Genomic DNA, 20,456 nt, shown 5'->3' on the forward strand with positions numbered 1-20,456 from the left:
GAGTTTAAGACGATGAAGTTTTCTATAGTTTTAATATAATTTGTCCCAAAAGTAGTACAACAAACTGTAAAAGTTTCTTTGAGAAAGCGCAGGGGGATTTTTTTTATTTCCATTTATGTTCTAAAAAAAAATGCTCTACGAAATAATTGTGGTCTCGGACCATACTGTGTTTATTCAAATTATAATTATCACTCACTTCTCATTTCATCATGTTTAGCTTCCAACTGCTGCATTTCCTGGGTCTTTTGCTGGAAAAAATAGGAAACATTTTTTTTAAATTTCCAAGCTGTTATTAAAACATAAAGCAAAGTAAAATTTTTCGAATGAATATTTACCAAACTGAATAAATTTGAATCCTTAAGAAGCCATAAACATTTAATCCTGGCAGGATATCTCATATATCTGGTTTTCTATCCATACAAAAAAAAATAATGAAAAACAACCAATTCAATAAACTAGAAAAGTCAACTTCAAATGATTGTGGAGCAGGATCTGCTTACCCTTAATGAGCAATTGAGATCACCCCATGGCATATTTTCAACAATATTGAGGGGTTCTGATAAATCTAATGCCGATTAGTACATCTCATTCCAAACAGATAAACTGTAATCTGTAAAATGTACTCCAAAACTGCATGTCTTAGACTGAGTATAACAAATTTAAATCTTGTAAAAGATACAAGTTTAATACTGTCCAATTTTGTCATGATCTCCAATCAAACTTTTATTTTGAAACCAAATACTGTTATTCAATGACATTTCATCTATAAACCAGATGCTCCGCAAGGCGCAGCTTTATACGACCGCAGAGGTTGAACCCTGAACGGTTGGGGAAAGTATGGACACAACATTCAAGCTGGATTCAGCTCTACATTTGGATTGTGATTAAATAGTTGACACAGCATAGGTTTCTGACACAGAATGAATGTGGTCTAATGAAATTTAAAAAAAAATTGCCTTTGATCAATTCACTATGCTGTTGAATATTAATCCTCTCAAAAAAATGTTTGAAGAAATTTTCTTTTTATTTATGAAATCTGAAATGAGAAAAATTTACCCCCCCCCTCCCCCCCCCCAATTTTGTTTTCACATCCCCCTTTCCCTTATTCCAAAACTGATCTCAATTCAAATTTCTAAGGGAGTTTGCAACAATAACTGCTCATTTATATACATCATAAAATATTAAAATGTAAAAAAGTGCTTGTTATCACTAAATGGTAAAGATTGTTTTAATTTATTAGTTGGTAGTAAAAGTGAAAATAAAATGTATATTGTATAAAACAATGATTTAAGTTGATTCAACTACTATTCTGGACAAAGAACGATAACTAAAATTTTCAAAGAATATTGAAAATATCTTGCTCTTGCACAAATATCTATTCTGGACAAAGAAAGATGTCTCCAATTGAAAATTGATTGCTATTGCACAATATTGTGCAATTAGATATTTCTTGCTATTGCGCAATACTGTCAACTGAAGATTTCTTGCTATTGAACCATTTTGTGCAATTGAAAATGTCTTGCTATTGCACAATACTGTACAATTGAAGATTTCATGCTATTGCTGAATACTGTGCAATTGAAAATTTCTTGCTATTGCACAATACTTAATATAATAATTTCGAATCCTGATTTGGACCAACTTGAAAACTGGGCCCATAATCAAAAACTAAGTACATGTTTAGATACAGCATATCAAAGAAGCCCAAGAATTCAATTTTTGTTTAAATCAAAAATTTTGGACCCTTTGGACCTTAATGAAGACCAATTTGAAAACGGGACCAAATATTAAGAATCTACTAACACAGTTAGATTTGGCATATCAAAGAACCCCAATTATTCAATTTTTGATGAAATCAAACAAAGTTTAATTTTGAACCCCTATCTGGACCAACTTGAAAACTGGGCAAAAAATAAAAAATCTAAGTACATTTTTAGATTCAGCATATCAAAGAAACCCAAGGATTCAATTTTTGTTAAAATCCAATTAAGTTTAATTTTGGACCCTTTGGACCTTAATGTAGACCAATTTGAAAACGGGACCAAAAATTAAGAATCTACATACACAGTTGGATTCGGCATATCAAAGAAACCCAATTATTTAATTTTTGATGAAATCAAACAGTTTAGTTTTGGACCCTTTGGGCCCCTTTTTCCCAAACTGTTGGGACCAAAACTCCCAAAATCAATCTTGACCTTCGTTTTATGGTCATAAACCTTGTATTTAAATTTCATTGATTTCTATTCACTTATACTAAAGTTATTGTGCAAAAACCAAGAATAATGCTTATTTGGGCCCTTTTTGACAATAATATAACTGCTCATTTAAATACATCATACAATATTAAAATGTAATAAAAAGAACTTGTTATCACTGAATGGTAAAGATTGTTTTAATTCATCAGTTGGTACTAAAAATGATGATACATTGTATATTGCATAAAACAATGATTAAAGTTGATTCAACTACTATTCTATACAAAGAAAGATAACGCCAATTGATTTCTACTTACTTAACCTAAAACCAAGAATATGCTTATTTAGGCCCTTTTTTAACCCCTAATTCCTAAACTGTTAGAACCAAAACTCCAAAAAATCAATCCCAACCTTCCTATTGTGGTCATAAACCTTGATTCAAAATTTCATAGATTTCTATTTACTTAAACTTAAGTTATTGTGCAAAAACCAAGAAAATGCTTATTTGGGCCCTTTTTGGCACCTTATTCCTAAAATGTTGGGATCAAAACTTCCAAAATCAATCCCAACCTTCCTTTTGTGGTCATAAACCTTGTGTTAAAATTTCATAAATTTCTATTCACTTTTACTAAAGTTAGAGTGCGAAAACTAAAAGTATTCGGACGACGACGACGACGCAGACGACGACGCCAACATGATAGCAATATACAACGAAAAATTAAAATTTTTGCGGTCGTATAAAAATAGACAACATATGTGTTACCTTTAAACATTTAGTTCATAAATTTTTATTTTGCAATTTTTTTTTGGCATGACGAATCGATGTGCAAGCAACTGCGTGTTGGCGTATAAGGAGCTATGCACCTGATGTTACTAAGTCATTTAATTTCTACTTTGTGTCTTGTTTTTTTTATTTGTTTGTTTTGTCTTTGTCTTTTTCAGCCATGGCATTGTCAATTCATTTTCGATCAATGAGTTTGAATGTCTTTCTTTCACCCCTCTTTAACAAGAATGCCTGTGTTTTTGTGCTAAACATACCCCACTTCTATTTCAAAGTACCATAGAACAAAAAGTTGGTATCCAAAGGTGCTCACATGTTACAAGGCATTACTGATGAGCTGCTGACCAAATATAAAATCATAATGCACAGTAGTTTCTTAAAAAAGTGTGATTAAAAAGTATCTGCAAATAGGAAGTAGGTATAAGTGTTCACACCATACAACTCGTCACTGTTGAGTTGTGACCAAATAAAAAGTCATTCTGTACAGCAGAACCTAAGAAAAGTGTGAAAAAATACTTGTTGAACAAAATGGATGTTAACTGCAATATAGTAATCACTGTAAAAGTGGGAGTATAATATCTATCCTGTACCATAAAAAGTGTGAATAAAATTACCTCCACTTTCTCCATGACTCCATCTTTACATTTACACAGTACAGATAACATATCCATAATTAACTTGGCAGGATTGTTCATTTCATCGTCAGAGAAGTTCCCATCACTATAACCATAATACTCATCATGCAAATACAGGTTACGAATATCTTTCCAGTATTTCTGGTCCTAAAAATTTAAAACATAATCAATGTATTCAATGCAGGTAAAATGCATTTTAATTCACAAGGCTTTAGTTTCACATTAGCAATTTAATGAATGCATCTTGACTATAAGTGTTTTTCATTTTTTAATATTGGAGGTCAGTAATGAGTTAATTATCTAACCAAATTTCAGAATGTAGATCAACTGATTTACCTTCTTAAATTTTGCTCTATGAAAGGGAGATAACTCAAATATTCTTGTTTTTTAAAGTAGCATAAATTCATTTGTTTTCTAAAGTTAATGAGTATAGCGCCTCCTTTCTGTTTTCCTGTTCCTGCCAAAAGCATAATATCTAATGTTTAATTTCTTATTTTTTCAATCAGTATTCTTTGTTCACACATATTAGAGCTTATTCATTGCTTAATTCTTGCGTAATATGAAATACAGAGTTCAATGACTTTACTTTTTGTCATATTTAAAAAAATAAATATATAAACTACAATTTGGGAAACTTATTTAACAATCTTGTGGTTAGACATGACCTATAATTCAATCTTGGTAACATTAACAAGAAACTTAAATTATTATGTTAACTTCAAAGTCATTATATGTCTGGTGACAAATAATGACCACATTAGTTTAATTTCAATGTGTACGAACTTCCTTTGGTACTAGATCAGAGTTCGCCAAATCTTTTTTTCCTTGCTGGTCCTTAAAGAAAATCTACTGGTCCTCACTATTAGTTCTATTGAAAAATACTGAAATTGTGTCAGTCCTATCAAAATTCTGCTTGTAAAATCCTGAAAACTGCCACTTTTGCCGAACTCTGCTAGATAAGGGTTAAATTAACCTTACCACACCCTGTAACCTTTGTAGTATTTCACTTGCACAATAGTATGCACCATAATCAAAATCTTTCTCCAGTATATCATGGAAGATGTCAAACAGACTTTTTATAGCGTCCTGCATCTTTCTGATGTTGGCTTGTTTGAATACCAGCATGTTTAACTTGTTTAACCTCTGCAGAGAAAAAAAAATAACAAATAGTGAACAAAAATTTTACATTGAAAATTATATACTGATATGACCATGTGGGGTGTTAGCATTGAAAGTCGGTCTCATTGGGGTCTAAGCGTGACCAGAGATTGACGATTTTTTGTAAGCGTGACACGTGAAAGTCAAACTATTGTGTCATGAAAATGGGAAATGAGGTCTAGCGGGACCCTGGAAATGACGAAAAAATGAGAAATGCTTATGTACATAGTGTAAGCTAGATACGGGAATCTGACAAAACAGTAAGTGGGATCTGGCATCAGAACCCCCAAATGAGACCCCCTTGAAACTTTATTAATAGAAGGAGAAGCATAAACAGTTGTATGTTTTTACATGTAAAAATATTTTTCTATGTACAATTGAGTATGATGTAAACTACCCTGGTATAAGTATTGAATACTGTAAATTCAGAAATTCAAAATTTTATTGCATGAATTTGGATTTTTGAAGAATGAACAAAAGCTAATTCAATTATTGAAAATTTAGGAAAAGGTATGTACAGATATGTACCAAATATCAGAATGTGAGTTCTCACAATTGCTATACTCAAGAGTCACATCTTTTGCATAGATAATGACTACATACATTACAAAATATAAATACTTATTATTATTACTACTATTATTTATATCATTGATTTCTTATATAATGTTTACCTCAGTATTCATGTTGATGCTGCAGTAATATCTTTTTTTTTTATCACCAGGACAATAAAAGTCTATAAGAAATAAGAAAAGATTATAGCATATTGAAAATAGTTGCAAAAATTAATCATTCTTTTATCTTTATTACATGTATGACAAAACTCTCTGATAATTATGATCTGTTACCTTACAGAGACATAGGATCACAGTAGGATATATTCATGGTAATGTGGGTTCATTAGTATTCGTTGGATACCAATTTTAGTGGATTTCGTGGGTACAGGTGAACCATGAAATTAAATACTCAACGAATATCATATTTTCTATAGGTTTGTATGCAGACTTTGCCAAAACCACAAAATTAATTATCAACGAACATTTAATTTTTCCTCTATCCACGAAAATTGGTACCCACGAAAATAAATGAATCTACAGTATTGGTATTTTATTTTCAGGGTCTGTGAAAGTATGCTTGATTTTTTAGGAATTCAAATTGCAGCATGTTTTTTGGGAGGGAATTCAAGATGACCGGCTTCTCCTCCTCCTTCATGTATCCAAGACAACTGAGTTTATCATTACTGACACAACTAGTACTTATATATTCTACTCTCAACAACTATTAGTATCAGTAAAATTGCATACACCTGATTAAAATAACACTATCAAATCTACAAATGAAGTCAGTTTAAAAATGCCTGAAAATCAGTGGGGGAAAAGTCTTTAATATTTGTATTAACAAAAAAAAAAAAAATATATAGAATATGTTTTGCATGTTCTCATCACAGACATAACAAACAAAGAATAAAATAACTAAAAAATACTGAACTTCAAGATAATTAAGATAATAGAAAGTCCTGTAAGTTAACAAATTTCAAAATCAAAAGCTCAAACACGTCAAATAATTGGAAAACAATTGTTATATTTCTGACTTAATACAAACATTTTCGTATATAAAATGGTTGATTAAAAACCCAGTTTTTCATAAAATAATAAATATTTCAACATGACTTTAAAGAATTGTTTTACATTGTCATTTGGGGCCTTATAAAGCTGACTATGCGGTACGGCCTTTGCTGATTGTTTCTGTGTCATTTTGGTCTCTTGTGGAGAGTTGACTCTTGGCAATCATACCACATCTTCTTTTTTTATATTTAGACAACTATAGACTTTGAACAGTCATTAAAATACTTGCTGATTTGATTAATATCATACAGTGAACTTACAAACGAGCATATATAAAAATTAAGGCACAGGAAAAGCACTTCACTCTAAATGAGCAGTATATAAGAAACAAACACTAGTGTTACCAAAAAAATATACACCATGCTGTACTGTATCAGAATGATAAGAGAATGGAGTAACTGAAAGTAGCTCAACATACTTAACCCGCTGATATGAAATCATTTGTCCTACTATAATCAGTTGCTGTACCTCAGAAGGATTTCATAGAGCAACCCGACAAATAGTACAGGATGACACAATCATGTGCAATAGCCAGAAAAAATCTGTTGCAGGAAAATAAAAATTAACATAATATTAAACTTGCTTTAAACTATATATCACCAAATCCCCCCAAAATAGTGACTATCAATTAGTTAAACTTACTTTTCAGTCATTATTAGATCCTCACTGTATAAGAGGAGGTATAGAAAACAAATAAGTCTTCCAAACTCTAATTTCATAGTTTTTATAATTATTCAGTATCAAATGTAACGAAACAATTATGGGTAATAAAATTTAAACATACCTAACCTTAAATATGTTTAGGTCATTTTGTCAATTCCAAAAATAAATTATTTCCAAATAAAATTTAAATGTTTCCTTGTAGAACAGATCATATAATGTACATATTTAATTGGATTTTCAAATTCTCATCAATTAACTTTAATTACCTTGTTGAGGACTCAAGGTAAAAGAAAATAAATATTTATTTAAAATTCACTATCATTGAAATGCACTATGAAATTTAGCAAACGTTTATGTCCACTCTGAGTGTGGTTTATAACAAATTATGTCAGACATCAATGACCTGGTCAACCTTTCACCTTAAATCCAACACTATTTCATTAAATAGCATCAAAAGTGATATCGTGTTAAATCATAATAGAGCCTTAAAACTTTTAAAATCTGATTCAGATGTATATATTTGATCTTGAACTTCTATTTCGTTTTTTAAATTAATTCAAATAAGTCATAATTTTTTTCATTAGCTGTTTTGAACATGAAACAACAGATGAACAAAGGAGTAGGGGCAATAAGGCCCTTATTTGGCCCAAAAATTACTGCGAATTTAAAAGTTATCATACATATTCTTAAAATACTGAAAACTTGTCTAAAGGTACTAAGAAAAAACCATGTCCACTTTTATTTTTGTCTATCTGATGAGTTAAGCCTTTTTCAACTGATTTTTATAGTTCGTTCTTATGTTGTACTGTTATACCACTGTCCCAGGTTAGGAGAGGGTTGGGATCCCGCTAACATGTTTAACCCCGCCACATTATTTAAGTATGTGCCTGTCCCAAGTCAGGAACCTGTAAATCAGTGGTTGTCATTTGTTTATGTGTTGCATATTTGTTTTTCGTTCATTTTTTTTTACATAAATTAGGCCGTTAGTTTTCTCGCTTGAATTGTTTTAAATTGTCTTATCAGGGCCTTTTATAGCTGACTATATGCAGTATGGGCTTGCTCATTGTTGAAGGCCGTGTATGGTGACCTATAATTGTTAATGTTTGTGTCATTTTGGTCTTTTGTGGATAGTTGTCTCATTGGCAATCATACCACATCTTCTTTTTTATATTTGTTAAATTATTTTGTTGTTTCTTGGCTGCGCAGGATGTTTCCACAACGGGAATAAAGTAAAAAAACTGCAAAAATTCTGTATTTTTCATTGTTTTTGTGAAAACAGTACATATTATGACGTAATTGTGACGTCATCAGATTAAAATCTGAATGTTTTTCATTTATATTTCTTGACCCTATGCAATTTTAAGCATTATGTGCCAAATTGAAATGGTTATCAAACATTTTATTTTCTTGAGCCAAAACTAGGCCTTAATTACCCCTTTTTTTTCAAAAAATAATTACTATATAAAACAGATTTTTCCTTGCTAATCAAAAATTCTGTAAAGGTGTAATACCACCATTGATTTTCCCCTATTAGTCTTTGTTAATTTTGCACTTTTCAAAAAATTGTGCAGAATTTATCTTTGTTTCAAATAAAGAAATACTTGGCATGAGTAAAGTTTCATCCTGTCCAGTTCTATAGAAAAAGTTTCACATAACATTTCATTGCATATAAGAAAATAACCATCATAGGAAGTTAACCAATCAAATTTCTCCCCTTATTCTATCTGTGTACAAGGTTTAGTCACCATGTAACCTTAAGATTACAACATTTTCTATAGAAATCACAAATAAAAAATAATGGTGTTTTGAAATTCCCAAGACGTATGTTTATGATACAGAAATAGTTTTACTGCAATAAAATGTAGGATTAATTACCTACTACGGTCAAATTCAAGGGAATATTTTTTTAGACCTACTTTCGTATGCAACCGGATGTGACGTACCATGATTTGGTGGTATTACACCTAAAGGGAAGTAATACAACATATAGATACCACTTCAACTTTGGTATCTGATGTGCAAAGCTGCAAACCTTGCCAAACCAATGCCATATTTGCAAGTTTTAAATCAGAATAAAAAGCCAATGACCCTGAGACTGGTTATTATTTCTTTTAATCATTTTGGTTTTCCACAACTTGCATTTTGTATAAAATTAATTAAGCAGAAACTAAAGTATAGATTTGTTATGATCAACTGTAAAAGTTAACTGTAAGAGGATTGGAGTGTTAGTCATATCAACAGATCAGTAACACATGATCAAATATTGTTATAAAGAATTAAATATATAAAGAGTCTTAATACAATAATTTTATTAGTGACCTGTTAACAACTTCTGCTTATCCTTTCAATACAAAATATATTAAACCAAACAGGGGCGGATCCAAATATATGCTCCCATTCAAACGCATTGATCGTCCAAAAAAAAGTGGGGGTTCCTACCTCCGAACAACCCCCCCCCCCCCCCCCCCCTGGATCCGCCAATGAACCAAACCATTTTTAACATTTAATATTGTGGAAAACTAACTTCATTTCCATAAAATTTTCGTATGATAAATGGTAAGAGGTGTGCCACTGACTATGTACTTGAGTTTTAGGGATATATATAAAGGGTAGAGTAATGGCACAAGTACTTGTTTCAGAATTGTTTTTTACTTTATACCTTTATATAAAAGTATATATTTTATGTTGTAAAAAAAAATCTAAGACAAATGCCTTTGCGTTCACCCCTACAATGAAATAATTAAAGTGTCCCCCTTTCAACAATACTTTCACTCTTGTAAAGAAAACAAAAACTATGTCTTCTTATTTGAAATTGTTTGATAGGGTGTTATGATGCAACCTCATAAGTCTGACCTTTGAGAAATGGTCATAAATCAGAACGTACAGATTAAAGCTGAACAGCAGATACTTAATATATAATACTAAGTCACGTGACCCTGATCTCTGACTCTAAAATATACCATTATTCATGTACTAAACATTGACAAGCAATTGAAAAAGTATTGCTAATGGTCAGAGGTCTTGACCTTTGACAAATTGTTATGACACCAGAATATGCCTACACTTTCATTTCCTTTGGTCAGTAAATCTTGATATCCTGATAAAAAAATAATTTGGGACAATTTTTAACTATCTTGATATGATATGGATTCACAGACCAAAAAGAAAAAAAAAATGATCTTACACAATCTTACACAGGGCATAAAAATATTGCTCTTACCATGTCATTCAAATTTAAGTTTTCAATTTATTCACCTTACAATAGTTTCCTCAAAATAATTCATATTGAAATACGGTTATATTTTAAGAACCCAATGATAATGTTTTGTGGTATCAAACATTGTGTATAAGTTTCATAACAAACTAAAGCTAGAGAACTGAAACCAATTACATGACGTACAGATGTACAGACTGACAAGGTAAAACCAAAAGGCCTGCTACATTATTACAGGGGCATAACAATATAGCTTACAATACAAATCACAAGACAAAATAAATTCAGTTTGCTGCACAACAAGAGCATTTCAAAAGAAAGCACCATATTTGGTCCTGCATATATTATAACCATTGTTTCCAGATAAAAGTTGGTTAAAGAAGATGAAGACATGTAAGATATTGATATAAACTAATTTCTTATAAAGCATTGACAATTACAACACAATTAGGCCAAAAATAGAGATTTTCAGTGAGAATTAAGAAACATTGAATGGATTTCAACCAAATTCTATGCTAAGTATTATTTTTATTCTAAATGTGTTGGAAAAAGTAATTTCAAACAGTCTTAAATCTGTTTACAACATTACATTTTTCCAATGTTTCAGGAAAACTTTAAGCTTAATTGCGTCTAAATGCTCAACTCTATCATTTCTTGATTTGCCTTTGAAATGTCACACTGAACTTAACTGCGTTTTTTTTTTCTTTGGAAAATATTATGTTGTATTTAATTTTCAGATAAGAGATCAAATATCAGTGTTAAATCATCACTTTCTAGTGTTAGCATCTTTAGAGTTAACATTCTAGATCCTATTTATTATATGATTGGCCTTGAAAAAATAAAAGCATTAGAAAAGTTTTGAAAAGTGCTTATTAATGGATGTAAAAATGGGCTGAAGGATGTTCCCATGGATTAGAAGTTTAAATATCTCATCAAAACTTCAGTACTTACAAACCTACCAGAATGAAAATAACAAAATTAATCATAAAAGGATTAATATGTAACATCCAATCACATGGTCAAGAATTTATACCATTATTTATGTAAGCTTTCAACTTAAGTGAATGACCAAAACATGACTTATGCCTTTCTCCTTGTATTATACTGAAATATGTTGGCCAAATGCCCTCTCCAATAATAACATACAACAAAATAAAGATAAGCATCATAATTCTAATTTAATGAAATTCAATTATTAAAGAATTTGGTTATTTTGGGTTTATAAATAAATATCATAAAAGTTCACGACCTTCATAGTTTTACTTTCATTAAAATGTGTAATGTAAAGGTTGGACAAAAAAGTTTCAAAAACATTTATTTAGTTTCAAGAGTAAATTAAGAGTAAATACTATGTTTTAATATTTTAATTCTATCAATAAAAATGTAAATATCAGTGAAAATATACCTACGTCATGTAATTGCAGTAATTCCAAATACATTTATGGCCCCATTTCCCATGTTATAACAGGAGACCTTAACGATGTTCGCTACCAAGACTTAAAATCATTCCTCAGTAAAGGACCTAAATATTGTCCCCCGTCAAATATTAATTGGAATGAGTGCCGTAATATCATCCACCACTCACTCCGTACTTACTGTTTGAAATGGATTAAACAAGAAAAAGCTGACAAGAAATCTTTGAACTCTATTTTTAATTCAGTAATGAAGATAGTTGATATCCCATACATCCTTTTAAAGAAAATTTTACTCTTAACAATCAATACTAAATACCCTATTTCTGGTATCAAATATAAACTTGCTTTGATACTATATCTGCCCTTGAATTTTTACTAGATAACATTTTTGTTCGCTTTGGAGATTACGTATATTGTCAAGTTATCAGAATTCCAATGTGGACTAACTGTGCACCACTTATTGTGGACCTGTTTTTGTATTTTTATGAGTTACAATTTATGAATAAAATCAGCAAAGACCCATTGAAACAACATTTGATACAAAAATTTAACAATACTTTTAGATATTAGGATTATAAATTGGCGACTTCAGTATGTTTACTAAAGAAATTTACCCTGTTGAACTAACTTTAAATACAGCTAATACTAACAATGTACACAACCCTTTCCTTGATCATGATATCTACATCATTAATGGGAAGTTTAATACTATTAAAACATTTACTAAATTTTATCATCGGTACAAGGACATCATTTGTAAATATAACTCAACATGTAGACATCTTATAAGTTCAGGAATTTCACATCTAATTTTTTATGGTAATATTCTTTACATGGCACAAAAATGTCAGTATATACTTCAAAAGCTAACAAAACTTTTAAAGATTGCATATTGTGGCTTTAATACGGATTCACTTATAGGGTCTTTGCATCGGAATTAAACACATTTATTCTTAAAACCAGTTGTTGGCATGATACGGGTTATGTTCTTCTGATAAATGTTATGATGGTATAATACTAAACCACTAACGGAAGGGAGTGTGCTTGATATTCATTTGATGAAGACATAATCTTTTAATCAGTTTAATTGAGGTCGGGAGCTGGCATGTCAGTAACTGCTAGTAGTCCTTTGTTAATTTATGTATAATTGTCATTTTTTTAGTTACTTTTGTTACCTATTCAGAAATCGGACTTAGATTTCTCTTAAACTGAGTTTTACTGTGCGTATTGTGTGTTTTATTTTTCTACATTGGCTAAAGGTATAGGAGGAGGAGATCTCATTAAACATATGTAATCCCACCGCATTTTTGTGCCTGTCCCAAGTCAGGAGCTTCTGTCAGTCTTGTATGAATTTAATTTTAGTTTCTTGTGTATAATTCATTATGTCACTGAACTAGTATACAGATTTGTTTAGGAGCCAGCTGAAGGACTCCTCCAGGTGCTGGAGTTTGTTGCTGCATTGAAGACCCATTGGTGGTTATTTGATACAAAAATATTATCATATGATTACTCAAATGGTATCTCATTTAGTGTAAGCAAAATAATAAATCAGGCACAAGTAATTTGCCTTTTTTAAAGTGGAAAAATTAACATAAATAATCAGCAGTATTGGAATTCTCCAATTTTCCAAATTAAATGTTCAATCTATTCAATGCAACAAAACTTTTTCTTAAAATCTATCTTCTTAAATCTGCATTTAAATTGATAATGCAGATTTAAGAAGAAAGAAAATTAAGTGAAATGGCAAAAACTCTCCAAATTCATAGACATTTTTGATTCAGATATGTTGTGTCATAAATTAGTAGAGCACAACCTGCAACCAAAAATATATTTACAAATGAAGCATATATCCTTTCTGAACTCTTCCATAATAAAATCATTTTAGTGATGCATTAACTCTATGAGTGTATCTTAGCCAAAAAGTCCTTTAAGGTAAGGATTGCATACACAGGGAGATAACTCGAATTCAAATAATTGAAAAAAGGAGGGACTCACCATTTTGAATTGCTTAGATTAACCAATGTTCGATAACTACAATATTATCGAATATAAAACAACACCTACCTCAAAATCGCTGTGTTGATGTTATTTTATCAAAATTTGATTCGTACAAGTAATGTCCTTGTGCAAAAACCATTCATGAAGTTTTGCGGAATTTTATTTTATTTCATAAATGTACATTTTGATGCCCCCGCCGTAGCAAAGGGGGCATTAGGTTTTATCCTTGTCTGTTTGTAAGTCCATCCGAATGTACGTACCATAGTGTACGTCTGATTTTATAAAATTGGTTTCCGTTTTCTAACTTTAGTAAGAATCAACAAACTGATATAAAACTTATGCACAATGCTTTTTGCCACAAAAACACAGAATAAATTTGAAATTTGAGGTCGTCACTTTTACAGTTCTAGATTTATGAGGGGTTGGACAGGGGATACATTTCTCCTTTCTCCCGTCCCCTTTCTCTTGTCTCCTGCCGCAAAACCTTAAAAAAATATATGGGAAGCTCATTTCAATAGAAAAAGATCTCCTTTCACAAGATAGAAGTGTTGTTTATTCTGCTTCAAGAACGCTTTCTCTTTCATTGAATTTGTAAGTCTGATGCAAACCGTTTCCAATTTTTATAAAGTATAAATATAAATTATAGAAATGCACGATTGAGTAAAAACGTGACATTTTTGTGACACTTTTAGTCAATTTCATTTAAAATGGTTGGAACTTACATAATGCGCAATGTGTTTTACTTACAGAGGATGCATATATATATTCTCAAGATATTTTTATTGCATAATTTTTACGAATGACAGAATGTTCGACTTGGCCTTTTCAAATATGCAAATGTACAGTTAGCAAATTTGTCCCAAAATATGCTCACAACCCACACGTTTGCATCATTCGAAATATGATTTTTCATCAATCACTTTTAAACTGACGGAATGTTTCTCTTCTTATAGTATGATGCATAACGCACATTACCTTAAAAACGAGTTCAGGGACATATAATTTTTTTAGCTCCTTATAATGGAAATAGTTAAATCGTTATGTTCACAGATTTTTACCAAAAAGGTGGAAACGGAAAAGGGATATTTTTGGCTTTTTGTTGCCATGGCAACGGGTTTTTTAAACCCAAAAATTGAAAAATCTTGTTTTTAAGAACTTTTATATGATTTTTTTAATTAAAATTTAATATTAATGGATGGACCACAATTATTTATACATGTTTTATTCATTTTTTTTTCATTTTTTCATAGTCACTTGCATACATTATTATTTCAGAAGAATTCAAATACAATTTTCCCTAAAAATCGTCAAAAATCGGAAATTTGAGCTTTACACCTGAAAAAACAGGACGGGCGATGTTCGATTTTTTTTTCATTAAATGATTGGGTACTCCTTCCTGAACAAAATGATGTATCATATTGGTACAATATCACTAAGAAAAAATCCAGGTTTCATGCAAACCTTACCTTAAAGAGTCTTTAATGATGCCTTTAATAGGTAAATTATACAATTTACAATTTTGTCATATAACACTTTCTGGAAGTCTTCATTCACCAACAAAGTAAAATCTTGGATGTTTGGGGTGAGAGAAAAAATCACTCTCCTTTACATATTTTTTAATTCATGTTTGATTTTCTTTGAGATATCTTAGAATGAACAGAGAAGTCTTTAAATTTTGAAAACATTTTCAAAATCTAGTAATTTAGAAAATTGAATAGAACTACTAATTATGAGTTAAATTATATAATATTTACCAAAGATTATCAGACAACTGCATCCAACTATTTAAGAAAAAAATCTTTAAAAAAACTAAATGTAAAATTTATACACACTTACCAATGCATTTATTAATATCAGTATAATCTCACTTAAATAAAATAGTATTTTATTAAAAGAGAAAGCAAATGTATTTATACTTTAATTTGAAAAATATCAACTATATCAAATACCAAAGCCAACTTGGGATGATGCCATTTGTTGTTGGGTGTCTGTCTGAATGAAGTTTACATACATAAAATGTTGAATTTAATAAAACGTATGATAATTTCATCTTCTTCTATCAGGATATTGAGTACCTAGTACTTGAATAAAATCAGCAATTAAAACTATTAATCATGAAAAAAAACACTTACTTGGTGATGTGTATTCCAATTTGTAATCAAGCTAGTGGCCCAATGAATTAATGTAATGTCTTTAACCAGGCTTGAGGGAAATGGTCCTTTTAAACTTCTTTGTACCGAATAGGTCACCACTTGGAACAATTCTAAACCTATTGTTATAAGACCATAAAACATTATTAAATGATGGATTAAAATTTTAATCTATTTACTTAAATGTGTATTGAAAGTGTAAACAAAAGTGTTTTTCTGCATAACACATAAACAACGCCTTAACAGGAACTTCTTCAACCAATTTTGGTGAAATTAGTAATGTTACTCAAACATCAATATTTTTCTTCTTCAGAAAATGTGATTTATTTAATGAAATATATACCAATACAAGTTTAAAAGCCAAATGTATATCATCATTTTTTTTAAATGTTGAATCTAGATGCTTTTACTTAAATAAAATATTCATTTGATTCCTACTACTGTCATTTCAGTAAGCGCAAGACTACAATGTTTTTTTTATTTATTGCATTGTTGGGTTGTTGTCTCATTGATGCTTATACTACATCTCATTATAAACTACCATATAGAGATATAAGAAGATGTGGTATGACTCCGTAGAGTTTATTTTCAAGATTAAAAATTAAGTAGGATCTTGCAGGGATTTTTACCTTTCAACAACTTCTAAACAATTCATCTTTTTACTGAGAGCCTAAATCATATCTCTTGTTCTTGGCATCACTTGTCAATCTTTAACTGGTTTCACCTTACCTAGAATAAAACTTAAAAACTACAGATTTGTAAAGTAAGATTGCAAATTTGTTTCTTCTTCTTAATTTTGTTTTCTTTAGAACATATTGTATTTGCAGTATGTATAAAGTACCTTTTTTTTTGTTTATAGATGTTTATTTTCTTCTTTTTTCCTCCTAATCTTCTTGAAGTTTTTATATGAGTGCGTTTTTCAGATGAGCTATTGTCATAGATTCATTATCCCATCATAGGCTTTTGTTTTAAAAATTATTATATTTCAGCAAACAACAAACCAAAATTAGTTAAAACATAGTTCAAAGTCTCAAACAGGATTGCAACATGTGTGACTAATTAATGGTCACAGCTTACTATATACTGTCAATTTATTATTATTCCTTAGATGCCAATTTTTGTGGATTTCGCGGGTACAGGTAAGCCACGAAATAATATGTTCAATGAATGACAAATTTCCCATAGGCTTTGATACAGACTTCGGCAAAACCACGAAATTAAATATTCACAAACATTTAAGTTTTCCTTTATCCACGAAAATTGATACACACGAAAAATAAATTAATCCACAGTAGTTGGAAGTACTGAAAATTGACTAAGTTCCAAAGTCTTGAAAAATGAGAAAAAAATTCTTGAACAATTCAATAATAGCAGTTGCAAAACTTCAACATTAGTGTATTATCTTACTGTGAAGTGTCAGGGATCCAGGGTGAAAACTGAAGCAGGAGTTAATTACAAAAATTTGGTATCCTCTTATCCCCAACCAACCCCACCAATCTGTCTGTCAAACACCACCATACTGTAAGCTGGTTTTAGACTTCGTCAAACCTGGCCAACAAGGTATAGAAGATTATATATGGAAAAATGCTCATCAGAAAAGAGTTTACATTTAACATGAAGCCAACACCAAAAATATTTACCTCAAGATAAGGAATAGAAAAAAGATATGAAAGCCTTTTAATTTTAATGAAAAGAAATGATCCTATAATTTAATTGACTATTTATTAAACTTCAGAGATTTTAAAATATTTGTCCTAAATAAAATATTATCAATTGTTATGATATACATCAACCAGATTAATCAAATAAGTCAATGGCTTTGAAAAAAAGCCTTAATTTAACCTTTGGTCCAAACATTTAATATTTAGCAATTACAATCAATAGTGGCCTGACTGGCCTCACAAGTAAAAAAGAAAATAATGTGATAATATTATTCTAACAATTAAATTTAAAGTTTGTATACAAATATTTTTTCAAAGATTATGTGAAATATTTATAAATCTATAAAATAGGTGAGAAGACCACAATGGGCTTTATACTTATTACTGGCAGTATGGGATTTGCTCATTGTTGAAGGCCATACAGTGACCATGTATAGTTGTTAATTTCTGTGTCATTTGGTCAGTTGTGGAGATCTCATTGGTAATAACACCATCAGGAATCTGATGTACAGTAGTTGTCTTTGTTTATGTAATTTATGCGTGTTTCTCGTTTCTGTTTTTTTATATAGAATAGGCCATTGGCTTTCAAGTTTGAATGGTTTTACACTTAGTCTTGTAGTTTGGGGGCCCTTTATAGCTTGTTGTTTGGTGTGAGCCAAGGCTCTGTGTTGAAGGCCGTACATTGACCTGTAATGGTTTACTGTAAATAAATTGTTATTTGGATGGAGAGTTGTCTCATTGGCAATCACACCACATCTTCCTATATTTATATCTTCTTTTTTATATTGTATATATATATAGATACACACAACTGCATAATTATGGTTAACGGTTATTTGGCGTTTTTGTAATCATGATCATTTATTGCTGTCCACAGTTTCCACGTATCTATTATTGTTTTTTTTTAAATAATCGACAAAGATGTACAATACAAACACTGTTTTAACTTTTTAGTCATGTATTTTTTCAATATAAACTGAGTTTACTTTTTGTAATGTATTGTTTCAATACAAACACTTAGTTCACTTTTTGTCATGAATAGATTCAAAATAAACTGTGTTTAACTCTTGTAATGTATTGTATCAGTTTATTTTTTGTAATGCATTGTTTCAATATAAACTGTGTTAACCTCTTGCCATGTTTTGTTTCAATATAAACTGTTTACTTTTGTAATGTATTGTTTCAATATAAACTGTGTTTACTTTTGTAATGTATTGTTTCAATATAAACTGTGTTTACTTTTGTAATGTATTGTTTCAATATAAACTGAGTTTACTTTTTTAATGTATTGTTTCAATATAAACTGTGTTTAACTTTTGTAATGTATTGTTTCAATATAAACTGAGTTTACTTTTGTAATGTATTGTTTCAATATAAACTGTGTTTACCATTTGTTATGTATTGTTTCAATATGAACTGTGTTTACTTTTGTAATGTATTGTTTCAATATAAACTGAGTTTACTTTTGTAATGTATTGTTTCAATATAAACTGTGTTTACTTTTGTAATGTATTGTTTCAATATAAACTGTGTTTACCAAATATAAACTGTGTTTACCATTTGTAATGTATTGTTTCAATATAAACTGTGTTTACTTTTTGTAATGTTTTATTTCAATATAAACTGAGTTTACTTTTTGTAATGTATTGTTTCAATATAAACTGTGTTTACCATTTGTAATGTATTGTTTCAATATGAACTGTGTTTACTTTTGTAATATATTGTTTCAATATAAACTGAGTTTACTTTTGTAATGTATTGTTTCAATATAAACTGTGTTTACCATTTGTAATGTATTGTTTCAATATGAACTGTGTTTACTTTTGTAATGTATTGTTTCAATATAAACTGAGTTTACTTTTGTAATGTATTGTTTCAATATAAACTGTGTTTACCTTTTGTAATGTATTGTTTCAATATAAACTGTGTTTACCTTTTGCCATGTTTTGTTTCAATACAAACACTAAGGTTACTTTTTGCCATGTTTTATTTTAATACAAACACTAAGGTAACCTTTTGTAGTGATATTTTTTTCAAATTATACACTGTTTAACTGTTGTCATGTACTTTTATATAAACACTTAGTTTGCCTTTTTTTATGTATTGTCCTATTGTCACGTATTGTTTCAATATTAACACTGTGTCCACTTATTGGCATGTTCTGTTTCAATATAAACACTGTGATAATCTCTTTACTTCATTTTTTACATGCAAACACTGTGTTTACCTTATGCCAGGTATTGTTTTTGGAATATAAACACTTATTTCTTCTTTTGTCATGTATTGCTTCAAAATAAACACTTGGGTCACTTTTTGTCTATGCATTGTTTCATTATCAACACTGTGTTCACCTTTTGTCATGTATTGTTTCAATAAAAACTTTATAATATTTTTTTGACTTAATATTATTTATACAAACACTGTGTTAACATATATGAAAAGTTTCAAACTCAATATTTTCATATTTGTATCATTGAAGAAAAAATCATCAGTTCTATCAAAATTTAATCAAATGAATAAATTAAAATATACATAGATATCACAGTGTGTATATTTGGTTTGTAGAGTTCTAGAATCGTACATTATAATACAAATAGATTACTGTTCCTGAGTACTAATTCAAAAATATGAATAGATTACAATAAAACCAACAAGTATATGTACTCATAAATATATAAAGATGTTTAAAAATATATATTGTAAATTGTACAAACCATAGTGTTAATTACACTGTTATGAAACCACAATTGAAAAGGTAAACATACATCATAAATCCAGAAATTAACAAATTTGAACAAAACTATCTCCTAAAATTTTGGCCGGAAAAATGATTCAAACTTGATATTTTTCTATTCCATAGATTCCCTTGACTTTTTTCTACTGTTTACCTCATTACAGTCTGTAAGGTGAACAATAAGTTGTAATAGTGATTGCAAAACTGTTTACAATACAAAATGCAAT

The 20,456-nt window shown here is 29.8% G+C and overlaps 1 protein-coding gene across 2 annotated transcripts in view; it reads right to left on the reverse strand.

Moving 5' to 3' along the window:
- LOC134711760 (uncharacterized) overlaps positions 1-15,949 on the reverse strand; it is a 29,270-nt gene extending 13,321 nt beyond the window's left edge. For both annotated transcript variants that reach the window (XM_063572625.1, XM_063572624.1), the window contains exons 1-5: positions 15,817-15,949; positions 5,444-5,505; positions 4,590-4,754; positions 3,591-3,758; positions 197-248 (exon numbers count right to left, since the gene is read on the reverse strand). In XM_063572625.1, the coding sequence (XP_063428695.1) occupies positions 197-248; positions 3,591-3,758; positions 4,590-4,754; positions 5,444-5,455 (397 nt within the window). In that variant the 5' untranslated portion in view covers positions 5,456-5,505; positions 15,817-15,949. The remainder of the gene's footprint in view (positions 1-196; positions 249-3,590; positions 3,759-4,589; positions 4,755-5,443; positions 5,506-15,816) is intronic.
- Positions 15,950-20,456: the final 4,507 nt, after the last annotated feature.

The sequence above is a fragment of the Mytilus trossulus genome, chromosome 3 (assembly GCF_036588685.1).
Source record: "Mytilus trossulus isolate FHL-02 chromosome 3, PNRI_Mtr1.1.1.hap1, whole genome shotgun sequence".
NCBI classification, from domain to species: Eukaryota; Metazoa; Mollusca; class Bivalvia; order Mytilida; family Mytilidae; genus Mytilus; species Mytilus trossulus.